Source organism: Hibiscus syriacus, unplaced genomic scaffold (assembly GCF_006381635.1).
Source record: "Hibiscus syriacus cultivar Baekdansim isolate YM2019G1 unplaced genomic scaffold, ASM638163v2 tig00110206_pilon, whole genome shotgun sequence".
NCBI classification, from domain to species: domain Eukaryota; kingdom Viridiplantae; phylum Streptophyta; class Magnoliopsida; order Malvales; family Malvaceae; genus Hibiscus; species Hibiscus syriacus.
In genome coordinates this window covers 2569754-2592521 of record NW_024062627.1, presented here as the reverse complement: position 1 = coordinate 2592521, position 22768 = coordinate 2569754, and the positions used below count along the sequence as shown (strand labels likewise).

The 22768-nt window shown below is 34.7% G+C and overlaps 2 protein-coding genes and 2 pseudogenes across 5 annotated transcripts; 2 read left to right on the top strand and 2 right to left on the bottom strand.

Moving 5' to 3' along the window:
- Window positions 1-77: 77 nt before the first annotated feature.
- Window positions 78-2849, bottom strand: LOC120219292 (annotated as a pseudogene).
- Window positions 2850-4047: 1198 nt separating this feature from the next.
- LOC120219290 lies at window positions 4048-4700 on the top strand. Its single transcript, XM_039216114.1, has 3 exons — window positions 4048-4154; window positions 4237-4334; window positions 4418-4700. The coding sequence occupies exons 1-3, from the start codon at window positions 4095-4097 to the stop codon at window positions 4698-4700; spliced, it is 441 nt and encodes a 146-aa protein (XP_039072045.1). The 5' UTR covers window positions 4048-4094.
- A 326-nt stretch (window positions 4701-5026) lies between these two features.
- Window positions 5027-6356, bottom strand: LOC120113398 (glycine-rich cell wall structural protein 1.8-like). 4 transcript variants are annotated; one of them, XM_039134576.1, is made up of 4 exons: window positions 6081-6356; window positions 5805-5987; window positions 5313-5690; window positions 5027-5159 (listed from the first exon to the last, which is right to left on the bottom strand). In XM_039134576.1, exons 1-4 carry the CDS (start codon window positions 6307-6309, stop codon window positions 5098-5100), a joined length of 852 nt encoding a protein of 283 aa, XP_038990507.1. In that variant the 5' UTR covers window positions 6310-6356; the 3' UTR covers window positions 5027-5097. The 4 variants fall into 4 exon arrangements, with proteins under 4 accessions (XP_038990507.1, XP_038990505.1, XP_038990506.1 ...); XM_039134574.1 differs by having other exon boundaries at window positions 5805-6356; XM_039134575.1 differs by having other exon boundaries at window positions 5313-5663; window positions 5856-6356.
- Window positions 6357-17051: 10695 nt separating this feature from the next.
- LOC120113399 lies at window positions 17052-18651 on the top strand (annotated as a pseudogene).
- The last annotated feature ends 4117 nt before the right edge of the window (window positions 18652-22768 follow it).

Here is a 22768-nt window from a genome sequence, read left to right as displayed (position 1 = left end):
TATTTGACTAACCAAGTCACAGGTTGATGATAATTTGATATAAAAATCAAATCAAAACGTTGCTGACCCTTATCAGTTGTCAATCAACTTGTATATCATCCCACCTTATCTTCAACAACCCTTTACCTCAAATAAATAAATTAATATAGAAAACATCATCAATAAATAAAAATTTGTCATGGATGCCTACGTGTTACATAGCTGCAATAACATCTGCAGCAGCCGATCCATCTACTGTCTCCGCTTCTTCCTGAAATTCTCTGAAGGAAAATTTAGAGGGACAGGAAGTGTAGCATACAATACGCTGCTCTGATGGCCGAGTTTGCACCCCAAGTTCAGGAAATGACGTCTCAAATCTACTTTACTGATTCGAAGATCCTTGACTATATCCAATGGGTCAGTTCGGAATCCATCGGCATGTAAAGGGAGCAAAAATACATAACTAATCAGAAGATCGATTTTCTCACTGGCCAGTACTTTTGAACCTGGATCAGTAGACATGTTAATAAATCTGTGGCGTATGATGCTCGGGATATTATGGTTCTTTGCAGAAGAAGTCTGCCCCATGGAGAACTGATCTCTGAACTTCACAAGATGAGTAATATATGAAAACACGCAAGACAGTTGCCACTTCTGTGTCTCATCCTGCAGTTAAAGGCATCATTACAATATATCATCAGTCATCAAGAGCAATGAGTTCTTATGCGTGTGTGTCTTTTCAGAAAGTATATAATCCCTCGAAAAATTAATTTCAGGCTAACACATCAGACGTCTTTCTCTTATATAATCTTACCTGAGTGGCATCCAATTTTCGGATTCTGTTGCAAACAAAATGTGTATAGGCATTGCTAGCTACTTTTTCGCCTGCTTCCAGAAGCTTATAAATATCACCAAGAAAATCCCAGTCTCCCTTGAGAATAATCTTGTCTAGAGGGTAAGCTTTTGGGGGAGAAGCAGCAGAAACATCGTGTGGAGGGATATTACGAGCAATAACCGCACTGGTGTTTCCCAAAGCTTCCTTGTCAAAAGCTACTTCCTCTGCATTATACAAGAACCAGAAGTTATACATACAGCTGTTGAACCTTTTAATTGTACTAAAACAAACTTAAATACCCTTCTGCCCCATGAAGTACATCACTTCTATCATACTGGTACTAAAAACCACAATTTGGTGGTCCAAGGATGACATGCAAACATCCAGAAAAATCATCACGGATGAAAAAAAGCAACAAAGGAATAAAAATTGGATTTTTTTTCTATTTTTGAAATTGAAGAAATAGGAGGGAAAATGACATTGAGCGTTGAGCGACGAGAGTTGCTCTAACTGTCCACTTGCCAAAAGGCTTTTGGTGAACTTCGGGAATGAATCCCCCGTAAGTCCAACCAATAGAAAACAGTGGCTTAAGTTTCATACGGTTTGGTGGGATGAGACTCCTGCAGTCTTGCTTTTGGCTGCTCCCTCAGGTGAAATTCGGTGATTAACCATTGGTCTCAGAAAGCATGACATCCTTGGACTATGTTCTTGTGAGGAGGCTAAAGGGTGTGATGGAATGAAACTTATACATACTAATTTTTATTCTACAACAAGAAATGTAGAGACATGTAAGTTCACAATAGTAATGTGTATTTAACCCTAAAAATAAACCAACAAAAGTTGATTGCATTACCACTTGAGCATAAAGATAAAAGAAAGCCGGTCAAACATAATGAATCTATAGTTACAGGTAACACCACAATTCCACTTAAAGAATCAAGGAACAAGAAAGAGCCAAACCTTCTTCCTATCCTTCTTAGTTCCGTAAAGCTCAGTAAGCCCTCCCAGCTTGTCTAGCATGTCTTTTTTATCGGTAGTAAGTTCACTCTTTGCGGAAACTGAAGCATCTTCATTACCAGTCTCTGAGGTCCTAACTCTTGGTTCCAATCTAAATATCTACAATAATATCATACAAGCCAACAGATTAACCAAAACCACAAGAAACATCTTGTTCAATAGCAACATTAATAAAATTTCCCTTACTTCTCCACACCCCTTTTCCCCTTTCAATAATTAAAGAATTGATAAATAAACTAGCTCATCACAAAGATCTCCATCAGAAAACTAGAAATCCAATAGTTATACAGGTAATAAAATAAAAAGATTTAAGGTATAAACCCTCTACAATCCAATGCAGAGCAAGTAAAACAATTCAAGTTTCCATTTTCATTCATCGCCACATAAAAACAAAACAGAGAAAGCAAAAACAAATAAGAATAACGTAGTTCACTTCAATACACAGAAATGTTACCTTATTAGTAGCAATAGGATTATAACAAACCGAAGGTCAAAGTAAAATAATTTTGAGAGTCCCGGCTTCCTTATCAAGAACACCAAGTGAGTACCTGCAAACTTGTGCAGCAGCAGCCTCACCTACTCGATCCCACAAAATCGACATTCGATCCACCGGGGCTAACCACAACCTGCAGCCTATTACTCTTTCTCTGAGCCATGTTTCTAAAAACTTTGACCTTGGGTTTGTTGGCTCCTCCCTCTTGTTGGGTTTTGCAAGGATTATAAACATATGGGAAATAAGCAAGTAAAGGTGGAATCTTGTTTGATTGCTCTTGGAGAATCTGAATTTTGACTTGCAAATTCTCATGTTTTGCTCCAGGACTTTGTTTTACTGGTTCCATTGCCTCGTGGAGGTCCTCTTCAATGCTCCTTTTCTTGGACCTTTCTGTTCTTGATTTTGAGAGTGATTGTTCGTCATCCTCCATGGCTGTCGCCTAATAAGGAAACACCTCCTTTGAATACCTACAGCGAGAGGTAAAAGGAGAAAGAAGAGTTCCGGCTGTGGAGAGAAAATAAAGGACAGAGGAAGCTTCAAACAAACATCGAGCAATTGATCTCAGGGTTTATAAGGGTTGGACAATTTGGGTTTCGATAAGTGGAAAAAATCAGAAAAAACCTTCAGGCCCAAAATTCTTTTTGAAGAGTAAATTATAATTTTTTTATCATTTAACTATAAAAAATCATTATTAAACTTTTAAGTTTATAATTTTTTAACACAATTCGTTAAATATTGGCTAAATTAGAAGATATTATTTATGTTTATGTTGAAAAAATTGAGAGGGTTGGATACACGTGACACTTAATGGAGTTTTTTTACGGACGACACATAAAGTGGTAACGTTTGTAACGTTAGACATCTGGATTGAACGGAAAAAAAATTAAACACTTATTTAGAAAAAAAAAAGTATAATTTGTACACTTGTTTTTATGATTAAGTCCATAATTTAATGTATATAGATGGTTGGGGTCCAATTATATTTTAGTGAAAATGAACGACTAATAAGAGAAGAATAAAGTTGAATAAGTTTTAAAAAAAAAAGACTTATTTGAAGGAAGCAAGGTGGTTTTAGGCTTTATCTCATACCCTTAATGATTCGAATTGGAAGGTTTCATTGAAATCTAAGAAGGGTAATTCATTATTTTGGCACACTTGGTGGTGTTGTATATCCATTCCACTCAAATGACGAATTCTATAAAGCCAACAACATAGTTATTTTCAACTATCGTGGCTTCCGTCAATGGTTTTGATCATTTCATTGCAGACAAATTACTGGAAAATCAGTATAAATGGAAAACAAGGGCATGTCCACAAATCCCTTTTTCCCTCCGATATGGGTCTTTTTATCAGATTTAGAGGTCAACGTAAATATTGTCCGTCGCGCCCAGGTTTAGCAGGGGAAAGAGAAAGACGAAAGAATCAAAACTGGGGAATGACCTTAGTTCCCCAGGCTCTGTAAACGTTCCGAAACACGTTGTCATAGTTATGGATCGCCTCAAGGAGTTTACCACCCTGCTGCTCGAGTTGGTGCTTGAAAACATCAGTGCCTCCGGTCACATCGTCACCCTCTTGGGTTTTATGCCATGGTTGAATATCCCTTGTAAGCATTTTCTCACCACAGACATAGTCGAATTCGAGTTAAGTAGATCGAGTTTTGTGGTTTGGGTATTAAGTTGTTGTGAATGTTGCAGTGTCTTCGAAGACTTGGCAGGATGTATGGATGCTGGAGTTTGAGCACTTGTCTCTAATTAGAGAAAGAACGAGTGTATGAATGATGCCAAATATCTAAAGCTACAAGCAGTGCTGGACCTTTGTAGAGACCCTGGGGTAATTACATCTCAACTCTTTGGTTCATCTTCACACTCTGGTTTGGTTTTTGCAGTTGACAGTAATAACTGCAATTCAACAGGTTACGCTACAAAAGGAAATTGTAATGGGTTATCCTTTACCATCGCTTGTTGTGGAAAGGATCATTAGCCATCGAGCAACTTGGGTAGTTTTCGACAAGTGAGTTTTAAGTACACAACACAACATAATATTTGATTTGTTTGTTTTTAATTATGTTGATTCTAGTCATTTGCGGAATGCAGCGACCGATATTTGAGAAAGAACAGGGCCTACTTTGCTAAGAAAATACCCTGCAACATGGTAATGATGAGTGAGGAAGGGGACATGGACATGATCAAAGGGCGTCCGATGATCGATGACGGAGAGAACACCCCGAGCCAGTCCCCGGCCTGTTTGGTGCCTACTCCTTTGGTGATATGTTCTGAACCATTGAAGCGAATCCTGGAGGAGCAAGAACTGGAGAAGTACGATGATGATGAGCTCATTCTTTTGCTACCGCATAGTATGACTCGGCGTAGGATGTAAACATGAGGAAGCTGTATGTATATGGCCTATGGGCTAAGGCTTTGTTTCTTTTAACCAACCAGTGTTGTTCGTATCCCTTACAAAACTAGTCTACTTACTATTTCCTTTTGTGTTTCAACAATTTCCGGTAATAAAGCTCAGTGTTCCATTAGCAATAATGATAGCTTCATCTTGTAATAATAATTCCTCATGCATCCAATTGGTATTAGGTTAATAAAAATATAAATGCATTTGAACATTTAAATCAGTAGTAGCAATTGATACAACTTCTAACATCATTCACTTGGATTTTTAGTACTTTGGTTTTGAGTACCAAATTACCCTTATTTTTTGTTTTTTAATACCAGTAATAACAACATTCATACTCTTTGCACATCGTAATGCTGAGAAGATACTTTCAAGGGTAATAGCCACCCACTTCACCACCTCCACTTCCATATCCTCCTGCATGTGCACCTCCTCCACCATATGCACCACCACCTCCACCACCAGCATGACCGCCTGCACCTCCACCATAACCTCCTCCCGCTCCTTCTCCGCCTCCATATCCACCTGCATGTGCCCCACCAGCACCATATGCTCCTCCACCGCCGCTCCCACCGCCGCTTCCACCTCCTCCGTATCCACCTGCACTTGCTCCTCCTCCACCACCTTCACCGCCTCCACTTCCGTATCCAGAAGCTCCACCACCATATCCACCTGCACTTGCTCCTCCTCCACCACTGCCACCACCACCTCCATGTCCACCGGCTCCTCCATAACCGCCAGCACCAGCTCCACCTCCTTGGCCACCTCCATTTCCATATCCAGAAGCCCCACCCGCACTAGCTCCGCCACCACCATTTCCACCACCGCCTCCTCCTCCATGTCCGCCGGCTCCTCCATACCCACCTGCACTACCAGCTCCTTCTCCACCCCCGCTCCCATATCCGGAAGCTCCACCTCCATATCCACCTGCACTACCTCCACCACCACCTTTACCACCACCACCTCCACCAGCACCAGCTTCTCCATACCCACCAGCTCCGGCTCCACCTCCTTCGCCACCTCCACTGCCATATCCAGAAGCTCCACCACCATATCCACCTGCACTAGCTCCTCCACCACCACTTCCACCGCCACCTCCATGTCCACCTGCTCCTCCATACCCACCACCAGCTCCACCTCCTTCACCACCTCCACTGCCATATCCAGAAGCTCCTCCTCCATATCCACCTGCAGCACCTCCACCACCACCTTTGCCGCCGCCACCTCCATATCCACCTGCTCCTCCATACCCACCACCAGCTCCACCTCCTTCACCACCTCCACTTCCATATCCAGAAGCTCCAGCTGCACTAGCTCCACCACCACCACCTCCACTGCCACCTCCTCCTCCACCTCCATATCCAGCAACTCCCGCTTCTCCTAGATTTGCATAGCCACTACCAGCACCACCTCCTGAACCCCCACCTCCTCCATGGAAGCCAACACCAAGGGTGCCACCACCATGAGCAAAACCTGAGAGGTGAGCTACTTCATCAAGAGTGAGGAGAGCTCTAGTAGCAGAACAGATGCCTACACCTAACAACACAAAGAAAACTGCGCCAAATATCTTGTTGATAGTCATGGGAATGTTTTAGACCACCTTGGTTTAAAGTGCAAGTGAAGGTGGGTATATATAGGGATTGGCTTGGAGCCTAAAAGCGAAATACGCGTGTGGTACTGCTACATTCAATGGGGGTAATAGGAGGTAGCTTGCACATGAAAAAGGTAACTTTGTGGTTAGCCCCACAAACAAGATGGTCAAGTCGGCAGTAAGACACAAGTCTAAACTCACACAGTCACAGTAGTAGACCCAGTAGTGTGCTTTTGCTGGCGCCCAAATTCATTCATTTATTTATTTAAATTTAAACTTAATGCCACATTTTGTTTCAAGTAATAATGCCTACAAAAGAACATACTCTTCTTTATCCTTCTGGTATGATGGATGTCTGAGTCAGACCAATGGCAAGTATAGCATGTTAAAGCAGATTTGATATTGGCTGTTTGCATACAAAATTAGTAGCAACTTGTTGATCTCATTATCTGCTTAGATTCTCAGTAGTATTGTTTATTGCTAAGTGTAAGGAAAACCATTATTGCTTCTTAAGTCATTAAAGAAAATGAAACATAGATTCAACAGCTTCATAGTTGGGAATTAAATTGATTAGGAGGATGTTTGAGTTAACATTCATGAGAATGCTCGTTTCTATTTTCAAACCATCTATGTAATATAGTTACTTGTTGGTTTATTTTTATACATACAGTTACTCCTACTTCTCTCTATACAATCTTTACAAGATTAATAGCTCATCACCGTATATATTAGGGGGGGTGGGGAAATATTAGGGAGTACAATTACAACTTTTCATTTGCGCATATATAAATATTGGTGAATTTACGTGTTTATTCTAAAATTTAAAATTTTTCAATTAATTATCTATTATATAAAATTTTTATGTTATTAACGTAAGATATTTTTCCCCCTAAAAATTATTTATAGATCCAACAATCCATATATATATATATATATATATATATACTCCATCCAAGTGAAATTCGGTGCTCTCCAACCAAGCACAAAACAACGAGGAATGCAACTTTAATTCTTTGGAATACCTTAATTAGCCTTGTGGATAGGGATGGCAAACGGGTACAGTTTCGTGGATTCCGCACCGCATCCCCTCCAATTGGAGCGGGGATGGGCATAATTTTAGCGGGTAGTGGGCGGGTTTGGATTTATAAAGTGGTACCCGTCGTGGGTGGTGGGCGGGTAATGGGTTTGAGACATTACCCACCCCGCATCCGCCCGCCCCGCATCCGCCCGTCCAGCTAAATATCTATTAAATTTTGGACCATTATGAATTTAGGTGTAATTTTAGAGACTAATTTATAAATTTGAATATTATATAACATATAACATATAATTTAACTAAATATTAAGGATATTTAGTCTTTAATCTGATATTTAATTAGGGAAATATTCGGCTCTTTGATTAAACCCATAATCCCACTAACCACGTCACTTTCCATGTTCTTTAGCCCATGCTGCCCATCCAAACACAAATTAGCCGTACTATAAGCATTAACATCAAAAGCAGCAGTTTCCATGTTCTTTAGCCCCTCAAAACTCATATTAGGCGCACTATGAGCATTAACATCGAAAGCAACACAAACAATCCAGCTCTGCGACTACATGCTCCCTACAATATGTCTCCATAACATTCATAGAGCCACTCATCTGACAAATTGAAGCATGCGCTGCTACCCCATCACGAACTGTCTGCGAACCAACTCCAACATCTCATTAGTTTGTTGTCAGGCGGGTCTAGATGGGTATGTCGCTAGTGGGTAGTAGGTGTGGGGATGGATTTGAAAATGTACCCGCGTGGGCGGGTGTGAATTTGAAAATTTGTACCCATCATGGGTGGTGGGCGGGTGGTGGATTGAAAAATAGTAGGTGGGTATGGGGATGGGGAAGGGGTATCCGCACCCGACCCGCCCGTTTGCCATCCCTACTTGTGGATATGATAATATGGCCACCTTATTTTAAGAAAATCTTACTTGGCATTTTTCTTTTCTTAATACCCAAATTGAACCGAAACCAATTTATGTACCCTCAAAGGCAGAAAATAGCCATAAAAATTCAACCTATCAACCTAAACTCAAACCTTCACTCAATCTGATTAGCCCATAAAAAATCATCAATTAAATTCAACTTAACTCAGATGCAAAACAAGTCAGATATGATAATCAATATTGTAGTGATTTATATCAATTCTAAATCGATATCAATAAATTTAAGTATTGTTCTAATATAAATTTTGATATATTTTTTAGTTAATATCATCACACGTCCGTTGATATAAGATTTTAACATTTTATTTTTAATTTGTTGCACCATCTATTTTGTATAGTTACATTTAAAAATAAGATATGATCTTAGACTCATCAAGTGGTCTCGATGATTAAATGAAGTATTGTTCTCTCCAGATATCCTGTGGGTGTGGGTGTTGTCAATAATGACTTAGAAAAATTATGAACAAATACTACCTTATAGTTCAAACTAGAACTGCCCAAACTAAAATTATTTAACATTTTTAAACCTAAATTGATGTCACCCAAAACCAAATTGCGAATACTACACCATTACCTCATAGTGCTAAATTATGAGATTTGATAACCATTTTGAGGTCTCTTCTGTACACAATGCACAGGATCTGAAGATGATGGGTCCAATTTAAGATTGTGTTCTATTTTCTATACCATCTCTGCCGTATCATATCGAAAATTAACAGCATTATCCGATGATTTTCTTGAGCAAAAATGAGTTAACAACTATCTGGAAGCCATTATCATCTCTGTGTGTTTCTGCACTTTCAGGTCTGAAATATTTTGTTCATTTCAAGGATTGATATCTCCAACAAAACATAGAAAAAGAAAGGAATAAGCATGGCGCATGCATGAGAGTAGTGGGAAAGCACATGCAATATAGCACCTCCAATAATCTCATATCCCTCCATTAGCGAGTCCACTCCATTACACTTTGCTTGGCTAGTGGATCCTTTTTCTTTCCACCCCATATTCTTCACACTTCATCATCTCTGACGTATCCAACTACACATGCCGACTCCCTTTGCCTTTGAATTGTATGCAGGTTTGGGTTTATCTTTGGCATAATCATAAAATTACCCCCAACATTTGTATCAATGATCACTTTGTATTCTATTTTTTTTAGTATTTTAGCCTTCCAATATTTCAATTTTAGTCAAAATTGATCATGTTGGATGAAAATAATAAGTTGTCTAACAATCAAAAGATATTGCTAAGGTGATATTTTTAAATATGTCAATTGTTGAAGTGGTATGTGTCATGTCACCTAAAGTGATGATTTGATATATACCGTCAGCAATTAAACATATGCGAAAATGTCTTATAAAAACATGTATTGACTGAAAGTCAACTAATGATATCCATTCAACAAAATTTATTTTGACAGAAAATCGAAACGTTAAAATTTAATATACTCTAAAATAAAAATATGGGAAAATTTCATTATTTATATAAAACATTAAACAGTAATTTTATCTAAACTCGAATAGAGATAAAAAAAAATTGTTTATAATTATTAAGTTTCTATGAAAGATGAAATACATATTAAAATTAAGGTTTTAATTAAAAGAAAAAACTGATCCTATACCTACGAAGGACGCTACTCGAACCTAAAGTGGAAAAATGAAAAGAAAATGTTTGTACACAAATACCCGTCCCACATCTGGTGGTTGAAATGATTACCACTAGAAGCACCGAAAAGAACCATCGCCTATGGTTGGATTTTGAAGAAATATTCCCTTGCAATAACCTCGGAATATTCAAATAAATACTAAACATTCTTAAATGATCATATTAAACGCACCCAGAGGCGAGATCAAAAGTATTGATAATCTACTTGTTTCGGGATATGTTCAACAACCGCATTGTCAGTTTCAGGTTTTGAATAAGCTTGGTTGAGAATTACAAGGTATTTATCTTGTTGATTCAACAAATCAGACTACATTAATAATCTGGGCAGGAGTTTTATTAATTGCATCTTAAGTTTTGGTGATTGATTTATGAAAGAGATAAAGCGAATATATATTATCGATGGTTAAAAAATAATAAATAAATACTATATTTTAATCAATTTTTATGATAATAATAATAATAATCCTCACAGCAGCTGGGAAAGAAAGAGTCTAACATAAAACCAAACCCTTTCACTAATCATGCAATTATTAGATTGAAAACCCAAACCAAAGAGAAACAAAGACACTCATTAGTCATTACTGGTAAGAAATGAAGTAATATCACGAAGAAAATCAAATCCATGTGGCCGATCCTCTATCCTAACATACCCTTTTCCCTCTTCTTCTCCAAACTCAATCAAACCCACTTTCCCTTTCCTCTCCCAAGTCTCTCGCCGAAGCTCCTATGGCGAAATACGCCTCCGCACTAACCAAAACGCCTTCTTTGTCTCCTCCTTAACACACTTGAATAGGCAACCTCTCGTAATGCCCGATGCTGGTTCCCTCCAGTTGGTCCAGTCGGACTAGTCCACTGCCCGAAACAGAGTATAACTCGCCCCTTGACACGGTGGCCGTGGCCAGGGAGGTGATGAGTAGGGGATGCCGTGTGGTCCTATGACCAGTGGGTAGGGTTGGTGGGTAAAGTAAGAACCTAAAAAGACGGCTTCTTTTTGACGATGAGATTTGTGAAGGTGATGGTTTCCGTGTCCTTGTTTCAGTGTCCGTAGGTGAAGATCAGGATTTGTTTGGCTTCACCCATGTCAATTGGCGATGGAGATATAAGCTGCTGATGAGCAAACGCACAATGTAAGGTAATAAACAAGGGGTCTGGATTTATTGACATTTGGATTGGCTGCCATAAAATCATCTGGGCCCAAGCCCTGCCTTCGAAACGAGTCAGGACCTTTATCCCTTACCCAACCCAAAAATACACATTTTAGGCCTAAATCCATTAGTATTTTTTTTTGAAATTACAACTAATATAATAGTTTACACTTTATAATGACATATTCTGATTTTTTAATTGAAAGAGTTAAAGATAATATATTGCAAAGTAATTTTATTCAAAATATTTTTAATTGTTATAATATATTTTATATATATATATATATATATATATTTCAAACCTAAGATATTTAAAAAGAACAATATTCTCCTTTAACGAATCACTTAATGGGTTCGAGTTAAACTATAAATTTAAATAGCATCTTTCTAGTAAAGGGACAGAAATGTCTGGATCAAATAGGTCATGAAGGATTGACGATGGTGAATCAAAGAATAAAACCTTAGAAGAATCTAGGCCTATAATCTTGGTAAATTTGTCCACAACCATGTTATATTCTCGGGATACCCAAATAATTTTGTATACCCTTAACCCTATATTCATCGCATACAAGTTAAAGATGTCACACCAATTGTATAAAACGTTTTTTTATTTCAAAACCAATAAAATTTTGTTATTTCAAATCTTATTGGCGTTTTTTAACTAATAATCGCATAAAACCATAATGTAATATTTAAAAACATAATTTAATATTGTACTATTCCTTTATATTATTTTTAGTACTTAATATTTTCTGTTTTAAAACAGTTTAGATATTATATTACAAATCGTTATATAACTAAAATAAATATTAGAGTAGCTAAATCTTCATTAATATACATGCCACTAACTACAAATATAACAAAACAGGATGTCCTTACTGATTTTGGTGTCAAACTTGATATCCCTAAAATGAAGTTGGTACGCGTTCTACCTAGCTCACTTGTTTGTTACCTACGTGTGAATCACTCACACGTTAAATTTTCAATTAGTGAGGCATCAAACAAATTCTAATAAAATCAAATAGTAACTAAATTATCTTATAAAATCACAGTATATAAAATTATTAAAAATAACAAAATTTCATAACATAAAGATTTTAAAAGTTATTTCACATATAAAACATATTGAGTCAAGTTACGCATTTGGTTATCTACTTATTATTTTTCAATCCATATAGCTTGCGTTTTTCGTACTCCAGTCATAAAATTTTGTACATTTCTTGTATTTAATTCATAGCCCAATGTATTTTGACTGAGAATATTAAGTACGTGAGTTTCGTCGAGTGTGTGCACTATATGCATTCAAAAGTATCTCGTAGATAAATTTGCACTCGAAAGTGCCTCATAGATTTGCACCATGGGTGCAATAACATATATCATATAATCACTCCACCTCATGGCTTGCCATTTGTACCTCAAACTCTCAATCCATACACATTGGGCTTATGTCAAAATAATATATTGTTTTACATATAAAACATTCATATGATTGAATATAAATAAAATCGGTATTGGACAATTCATACCCAAAAATAATTATTGATCGTGGAATAAATAAAATTATAAATAAATCAAAATACGATTTGATAATCTTTTCATTTCAAATCAGTAGAGGTTGATTCAACGCAAGTCTTCCTTCTATTATTTTAATAAAAAGTTAGTTGCACTCACCTGATGCCTCACTAGCTTTAATACTACAATCACTTCACTCTCGAGCTTTATCCCCTTCTTTTAATTCACTTGGAGCTTGTTTTCGGTCGTGATCTGCACGTTAATTGATTTCCTGACATATATAATTTTAAACATATACTAGTACACGTACTAATATAATAAATTCTAATTAAATCAAAATTCCAAAAATACTATTCATATACGTTAGATACTAACTTATTACTAAACTGAAATCGACCTTAACTCTATCAAATTATCTTTTCAAATCCTTTAATAATTCACTTTAATCCATATCTATTATCATTTTTCTACTATATCCAACACTTCTCAATTAATATATTAGTATTATACTTTTGCAAATTTCACCACTTAATTTTTTGAAACTCCTGAATAGACCCTCTAAAATTACACAACTTTTCATTTCAATCCAAAATCAACATACCATCATTAATTTCCAGAATAGTGTCTCAATTTTCAATTGCTTACAACTTGATCCTTCCATTATTCAAAACTTACAAAAATGGCCTCCTATCTTATCATGGTTCCATAATGATCCAAAACTTAATTCCAAGGTGTGAAAATCATCCTTAAATCTAATCTAATCCCTATGACATTTTTATTAAATTTTACCAATTATTCCTCCTTATGGCCGAAAATTACAAAGTAGTCCCCTAATGGTCTCCAATTTGTTTTCAAGCTTGAATCATCATCCAACATTCATTTCTATTAAAGTCCAACCATTCTAAATCAATCCTAAATTCAACGTCTCATCACACTAATAATAAATTTCAGTATGGGACCATAACTTTCTCATTTGTGCTCATGGATCCTTCTAATTTCATTAATTTATGAAATGGCCCTCTAATTTATTCATGCTTTAATTTAATCCAAAACATTATTTCAGGTACATATGATCACTTCCAAAATCATTATAAGCCTTTAAGAATTTTTTTGAAAATTTTTTCAAATAATTTTCCTTATAGGTCGAATACTTTGAATCTTTACTAAATAGTCTCTAAATTTGTTTCAAGCTCAATTTCAACACCTACACATCAATTTCAACCATTCCAATCTATTTTCATATCAAATACACTTCAAACTCAACATTTCTTCATGAAACCCTTAGTGGTCAAACCTTATTCATGAACTTCTACTTGATTCCAATCAATTTTCACGCTTGATTATACTTCCATAACACTCCCAAAATCAAAATTTAATCTTAATTCTATCAAATATAGCTTTCTCTTCAACAACCGTAAATACCTACTTCATTATTTAAGCATGAAACAATGAAATACTTATACAATTTGTAGAGAAAGTGTAGAACATTTTTTTATTTCACACTTTAATCCAAATTCTCACTAAAATGGACCCCCAAAAAATATTGCTCACCTTGGCCATGGAGTCATGGCAGGTTGCTGGAGAAGAGAACAGTTCTCTTGAAATTTCTTACAAAATATCTCCTTAAAAGTCTAATTTAAAATGAATCAAAATTTATTTTATCCCAAAAGTCAAAATTACTCTTAATGAATCCTAATTTTTGTCAACATATCATCCTTTTATCTCCATTTTAATATCTTTAAATAAATATAAAAATCTCATTTATCAATTTCAACCTTTTTCCTTCCAATTTTCCAAAAATTCAATTTAGTCACTAAATTTTACTATTCCACTTTAACATGAAAATTCTTCCAAATTCCACTAATTCACATCAAATTCCACTAATTAAAAATATTAATAATATTTATAGCCCCAAACTACTTTCCTTTGATTTTTTTGTAAACTTCTGATTCGATGCGATTATCCAAATATTTTACCAGACTCTACCGCTTAATAAACTTTTATACCAACTTTAAATCCAAATTCTGAAACCATTATAATTCCATTCTTGGGCTGAACTACTCATTTATAGACTCAAAATATAACTTTTTAAAGTTTATATTTTTAGTTCTTAAGCTTTTACAAATTTACACTTTAATCCCTAGATTTTCAAAATTTACTTTTCAGTCACCAATCCAAAATTTAGGATATTACATTTTGGTCACCCAACACCTCTGTCGCAATATGACACGAACAAAGGAGTACATTAATTAATATGAAATATTGAACCATCCGATCCAAATTTTAATAAAGCAAAGTAGATTAATTTTGGATCGGATCAATAATGAGATAAAATAGTACAAAAATCAAATATTGAATAGATAATTGAATTGAATTTTATATCTAATGAAATTCGAATCAAATCTATTCAATTAAACATATAATTGGATCTTTAAAAAAATTAATGTAGATAGATATAATGAAACTATAATGGAAAAAGAAGCAAATTGCCAATTTGGTAGTTTAGGGTGGCATTTGAAATGACCATCCAGCTTAGTTGGTAGAGTACAAGGTTCTTAACCTTGAGCTCATGGGATCTAGTCCTATGGAGGGCATTTCATAATTTGGAGGTCTCCTACGGAAGCTGCTATCAACCTAGTGTTGGGGTCAACCTACTATCTTACCTCCCCTTACCTCATTACATATGAGAACAAAGAACATTCATTAAAGTAGTTTAGGGTGGCATTTGGAAGTGATTATTCATGAATTGGGTCTTCGATCAACTAATTGGCAGCCTTGAATTAACTCCAATACTATACCTGACAATGATTGATGTCATGGCTGAGTCATTTTACCTAAATCTTCACATTATTCAAGCACCATTTGCATGCCAATATTTTTAGTAAATTTGTCCTTTATTTACTACCACTTCTAAAATTCCAATAAAAACACTCTTCACACCCCTTCCTATTGTGAGTCACTAGAATTGAATATCAATAAGCGGATTTGATTATGATACGACAAAATATTTTTTTAATTTGATCCTAAATCATATCACAAGGGGAAAAATAATTTTAATTAGTATAGTTTAAGGTAATTATAATGTAATGTTTCTTTTAAAAAATTTTAATCATTGACAAAGAATGCTCAAACACCCATATAGATGATGTACTCGAATCTGAAGCTTCTAAAAATAACAGTCAACCTCTTAACTACTGAGATCACTTGATTCATACAAATATTAGATCTAAATGTGCAATAATTCCAAAGTTATTTGAATGCATGGTTTTGCCGACCAAACCCAAAGTCCAAGCTATCAGGGCCAACCTCGATATCAACCTCTCCCTATTCTAAGCTCTTATAATCTAAATGCCTAAGCTCTAGTAAATTAGGTTTCCTTTCCAACCATTTTGTCTTCATTTCTTTTCTTTTTTTCAGTCTAATATAATTGGCTAAATTATGAAAAAGAAGACTAAAAATAGATGAAATTTTTATCTAAGTACAAAATGAGGAATACAATCTCAACAACATTGGGTAACATCCATGAAACACCAAACATTAGGGGTCGAACTAAAAATTTAGAAAAATGAAAAAGTCAACGATAAAAGAACAACGAATATCTAGCTAGAAGAAGATCGAAATACACTTATTTCGATGCAAAAAATACAACATAAATAAAATTGAACAAAAAGAAAATACAAGTCAACTAAACCGTAGTAGCGGTCAGAATTTCATCACACAATACGCCGTCAGATGTCAATTATTAAGACAACGACAATGAACAACATATTTTTTTCTTTGTAACGCATTTATTCAAAATTGAGAAATGAGTATAGTTTTAAATTTTAGTTCCAGTCTATTTAAATTTGATAGTTTAATTAAATTTAGGTTCAAATAAGAATTACAAGTCTAATATATTTACTTTAGAATTCCTTTTCTATTGAATAATTTCTAAATAAATAAGGGAGAAAATGACTTTGTTTTTTTAAATAATTTAATTATATATATTAGAAAAATAATAGTCTTGCATTCATGTTAGAATAGGTATAAAAATACTAAATACTTTTAAATTAAATTAAAGATTACGATGTTAATTCATCACTGAAAATAGATTCATATCTATCCTCTCATCGCATGAAATGAAAGAAGTGAAGAGAAAGAATCACAAACACTGAACCCAATATGATAAATCAGCATTGAAATGAATGAATGTATATAAAATGTTGCCCATCAATAATGGCGGTCTATTATCGCATAAATAATCATACTTTATAAAATATTTACATAATGATAAGACCAAAGAGTGAATGAAAATGAAAGGAAGAAGAATTTGCCGAAGCTAGCCAGTTCCTTGCACTTCAACGCATCTCTCATTCACGAAGCTCAGCTTCGGACTTAGGTTCGGGTGTGACTTTGTATAGATAAGACGGCCTCTCTCTCTCTCACCTTCTCCATTTTCATTTTTAATCTCTCTCTTCTGTTTTGTTTCTCTCTAAAATCTCACTTGAAAAAAAAACAGAGTATACTTTCTCGAGTTGCAAGCTGGCGATCGACAATCAAGAATCCATTATCCGTGAAATAAAGCCTAAGAACAGAAGAATCATGGTATTATCCATCCTCCTCGACAAAGATGCATTATTTTTTCCTTTTTTTTATATGGGTATTCAACGGAAATGTGTGTTGATGGAATGGTGTTTAATTTCTTTTGGTTTTTTTTATAGGGAGCTGGTGGGCCTGATGAAGAAGACAACAGGTGGCCGCCATGGCTGAAACCTTTGTTAAGAGAGCAATTCTTCGTTCAATGCAAGCTTCATATTGATTCTCACAAGAGTGAATGTAATATGTATTGCTTGGATTGTATGAATGGCTCTCTCTGTTCTTGCTGTCTGGCTTATCACAGGGATCATCGTTATATTCAGGTAATCAACCATTGTTTAAATTTACCCCCTTTTTTCCATTTGAAATTTGTTTAAATTTCCTTTTATAGGACGAAGGGAATCCCGTTATTTCATTCCATTTCTGGCTTTTTGCTTTCCATTTCTGGGATTCTTCTGTTTTCAATTTAAATCACATTTCCCTAAAGCTTCTGAGATGTGTGTACTTGTGCAAGCCTTTCAATTTTCTTTTCCTACACATTTTCTGGGCATCCAAGCAGGCACTGACTCAATCTTCAAAGCCATTTTCTCTGTTTCTAACGACAAAGACAAATGTTTTCCTCGTGAATGAATGCATTACTTGACAGCTAAAACTGAAAACCCCCAACGAAATTCTCATGGGATTCGTCTGTTGATTTCATTTTACTAAAGCTGTTTACTCTGGTTTAAACAGATAAGGAGATCTTCGTACCATGATGTAATAGAGTCTCGGATACAAAAATACCTGGATATATCTGGAGTTCAAACGTACGTTATAAACAGTGCTAAGGTGTCTTCCTCAATGAAAGGCCTCAACCAAGGCCTGGAAAAGGTGTCATCAACACTTGTGATGTCTGTGATCGAAGCCTTGTGGATTCCTTCCGCTTTTGCTCTCTTGGTTGCAAGGTAAAAAAAACTTTTCTTCAACCATTTTCTTGGTAGACAAATGGTGCTGTTTGGTAGCCGAGAAACTGTAGGATCTTCGAAAGTTGAAGGTGTCAAATTATGATCCAGTTCTTTCAACAAAGATCAAATTTAAGATTCAGTCCCTATACTTTAAAATTTGATCCTTTTTGTGTGTGTGTATTGATGAAGTATGTAAACTGAAATGCAGATAGTTGGGACATCAAAGAATTTCCAGAAGAAGAAGAGGCAAATGTCAATGGAATCTGAATCGGAGGATTCATACAGCAGCAGCAGTAGCCATGGCAAGTCTAACAACAACAAAGTGCTAAGCTTTAGTCCTTCAACACCCCCTCCGAATTCGGTTAATTACAGAAGTGGCAAGCGTAGAAAGGGTATACCCCACCGAGCCCCAATGGGAGGACTAATCATACAATATTAGCCTTAAATTTTAGAGACACACACATATATATACACAAAGTGATGGTCACAATGCTCCCCCAACTCTTTCACGAAAAAGAGCGGGCACTGTCACAGTCCCCTCCCATTCTCCGTTATGGTGTAAATAGAAGCAGCACTAGTGGGATAACAAGCCCCCTTTCTTACATATAGCTTTTTCTATAAGATAAAAGTAGGGTGGTTTCCGTTTGTTTTCTCTTTTTCTAGGAGGGGATTGGGGAATGAGTGAAGTATGTAAATATTACTTTGTTATTTAGGACGATGTATGTGTTTATAAATAAAAATGATTCTACTTTGTATGTTGTATGATTGCATTTTTACGTAAATAAAGATAGTGTTTGATAAATTATTCATGAATTATTTGTATAATATTTTTAATGAATCATTTCTATAATATTTTTTTATTCTCGTTTATAAAATTAAATAAATGATAGGAATAATTTTATATTTATTTAATAAATAAATGGAGATGAGTAGATATTTTTCAGTTTGTTTATGTCATGGTATAATTTCACTATTTTTCTTTGCCTTACAAATAAAAGAGTTAAAAAAGAGTATTGTATGTCAAATATTATACAAACAATAAACGAATATGTTCACAAACTCTTAATGAACAGATATGAATATTTTAAAAAATAAATATATGAATACGATACTTAAAATTTTGATGAATACAAATTTAGGACAAATACATTTAAAAATATATAAATAGAAACGAATAAATTTTTGTTTTATCAGAACTCAATTCATTTATATTCCTAGAATGGTTAGTGACGAAAAATAAAATAAAACATAGTTGCAAATAAAAAAATAAGGCGGCAATGGAGGCTCGTACAAATAAAATTGATTTTGATCAAATGTTCGGTGGCCCCATATATGCAATTGGTGGTATGGCACGTGTGAGATATGAGTTTTACTTTTGGGGCTATTTAGTTTTCGCACGTGTCCAATGTGCAATGGTTTTAGTGTGGGTTTACTTTTTATTGTTAGCGGGTGGAATCATATTAGTTTGTTGGTAAATTACATGTTTAATACCTAAATTATTATTTTTATTCTGTTTTGACATTCAAACTTTAATTTTTTTTCTAAAATCATACGGTTTAGTTTAAGTTTCAATTTGATATAAAAAACTTAACATTGTTATTAACGTGTCACCGTAATATAATGTCACTTCCTCATTAAAAAAAATATCATGTCAATGATTTTGTTAAATTTTTATAACAGATGGATACTAAATTGAAACTTAAACCATTAACTATGGTTTTGAAAAAATAAGTTTAGGTACCAAAATAGAACAAAACTAATAGTTTAGGTATTAAACCTGTAGCTTACCCTTGTTTTTTATAATATAATTATTACTATTTGATTTTAATTGATTAATTTATATTAGATAGTATAAAAATTATTTTAAAATAGATTTTATTTTATTTATAACATTAAAATGTATTCATTTTTAGATTATAAAGTTTAATTATAAAATTAAAAATATATTCATTTAACCTGAAAAAATAATTTAAAAACAACTTAAATTTCCTGTAAAACATAATAGAAATACTTTAAATGACTTAAATATAATTACTAATCTAAATTTAAAATGAATTATTATTTGATCAATGATGCATCTTAGTAACCTTCAACTTTAAAATATAAAATAAAATTAAATTCCGTTGATTCTTGGAAGGATGAATGGGTCAGCCGCCTCTTGGGGGAAGTGAATGCTTGGGCAAGTGGGTATTTTCTTTTTCCTTCGAATGGGTCCCTCAAACTGCCGTACGATTCTGACCCTTGGATATGCTAACTGGTGGCTTAGAGCATGGTTTTGATGATTGATTTCTGGGCTCTGAAAATACAACTCCAAGACAAGTAGTACAATTTAGTAAGGTCGGTTCGTTGGGTGGGACCTCCACGCAATTTGATATTTTTTATGATTTAGGTCAGCAAATGCTGCGCCTGCGGTTTGCTTTTAGTAGGAGCCTACGGTTACATGTTATTTTTTTTCTAAATAAAATATCATTATTAAAATAATTAGTTTTAAATTAACATATTTATTTAATTATCTTCATGTCGCATGAGATACATACACATTTTGTCAATCACATTTTTGAAGTGTGATTAACTAAACAAATCTTTAACTTACATGACCCGTTATAATGTGTAATTGTGAATGATTCCGTAAATTTAGGAGGGTTTTTGTCTCTTGGGTAGGGTTTTATTTTGCTTGAACGATCCCATGCAGTCGATTGTAAGGACGGCTGGAATATCCTCCCCTCCGATTCTTGTGAGGTCGGGGTCACCCGTGGCGGTTGAGGATCAATGAACAAGAACAAAGAGTCGAAATGAGGGTATTGATGTAGGTTTGACTAATAGCACAGATTTAGGGTTTGGTCTACATGGGGACGAATGTGTGCGAGGTAAATTTACAAGATTGGCAATGGTGGTAGATCTCAACAAGCCTATATATGCTTCCGTGTACCAAAATCAATGGCTCCGTCCAACAGTTGGAATATAAAGGACTTCATAATATTTGCTTCAAGTGTGGGTTTATGGTCACTCGCAGGCGATATGCGGACTAAACAATGAGAAATAAGTGGAAACGGATGATGCCCCTCAAAGGCGAAGGGGAGAGACTCGCGCGTGTGATCAGGAATCATCGGATCTATATAGACCTTTGACGGTGGGTATGGATCGCCGGAGACTTCAAAAGAGGACGACTACGACAGGTACGTCAAAAGAGGACTCGTATGTATAGATAAAACATATCATTTAAAATTTAATTTAAATTAGGTTTCAAATTCAAATATGAATAATCTTTCTTTTATTATATATATATAAACTTAGATGCCACTGTGATTTCCACATTGCTCCACCACAGTGGACAAGTCTGACATAAGACTTTGCCGCCCTGGCAGTTCTTTGTGGTTTACACCATCTCACATGTTAAAATCACGTGACGATACCCACATTATCAATTTGGTGCCTTAAGTTAATTTCATATAATATATTTTCATTTTATTATTTAGAGTAAGTGGTTAACACCGTGACCACATTTTAAGGGAAATAAAAATCAAATATTTTAATTAAAATGCTTAATCGGTTAATATGCTAATAAAGTCTTTAAATTATTACGCTTTCTTAAAGTGAGTCTATTAATAAGTGAAATAGACAACAATAGTAATAATGGTTAGAGGGATTTTAGATGGTTTTGGTATAAGTTTATTGTTTGAGATTGTACGTACTCTTGTTCTCTGTTGCATGATTATTTTCTTATGTCCCGGAGATGTCAATCAGGAGTTGTCGTGACATTAATGTTGATGAGACGTTCTAAGAAAAATAATGATATCAACTTAGTTATCATCAAATATACACTTGCATCAACACGAAATCATAAGATATTATCGTAAAATGCGCTTGTAAGGTTGTAGATGAGATAGACGTGTTTGTTGGTAAGTATTTGCGGAATACGCTCCGTAGTTAAAGATTCACGTGGTCATAGGCGGCAGCTAGCGGGGCTTGCTGGTATGTAGGTAGCGAAACCAATAAACCCCATTCTTTGATTTATTTTTTTCATGATTCTAACTAAAGTACAAATACTTTTATTTTAAAATTATCATCATTTCATGCTAAACTACCAATGTGAGAGAATAATCTAATAACTCTTTTGATTTCGACTCACTTTAAATCTATATTTTAATCTTTACTATACTATATAAGTTAAATAAAGACATTCAAACAGTAAAAAAGTAAAACTAGATCGAATTAATAGTCTTCAAATTGAATCCCAAATTTGATTATAGTAGACGGACTTAAAATTAAATTTAATCAAACAAAAAATCAAATGAAATAATTGTTTATAAAAATTGGATTTGAGTTTTAGAGACAATTATTGAAAGGAGTAATCTAAATTTCAAACATAAATTGTAGAAAATAGATATAGAAACATAAATTGTAGAAAATAGATATAGAAATAAAATGACAATAAGCATCCTAACCCAAAACCATATAAGACTGACAAATTAAAACTTTGTCCGTAATTTGGTGAACAAAGAACCAAATTTATGAGAAGTTTGATCGATGTAGTTCATGTCGTATCCATACTAATTGTATTGTTTTAAACTGGTATTAGAATTTGCTTTCTGTTTCATTTAAAATACTTTTTATCAGTTTTATGTTG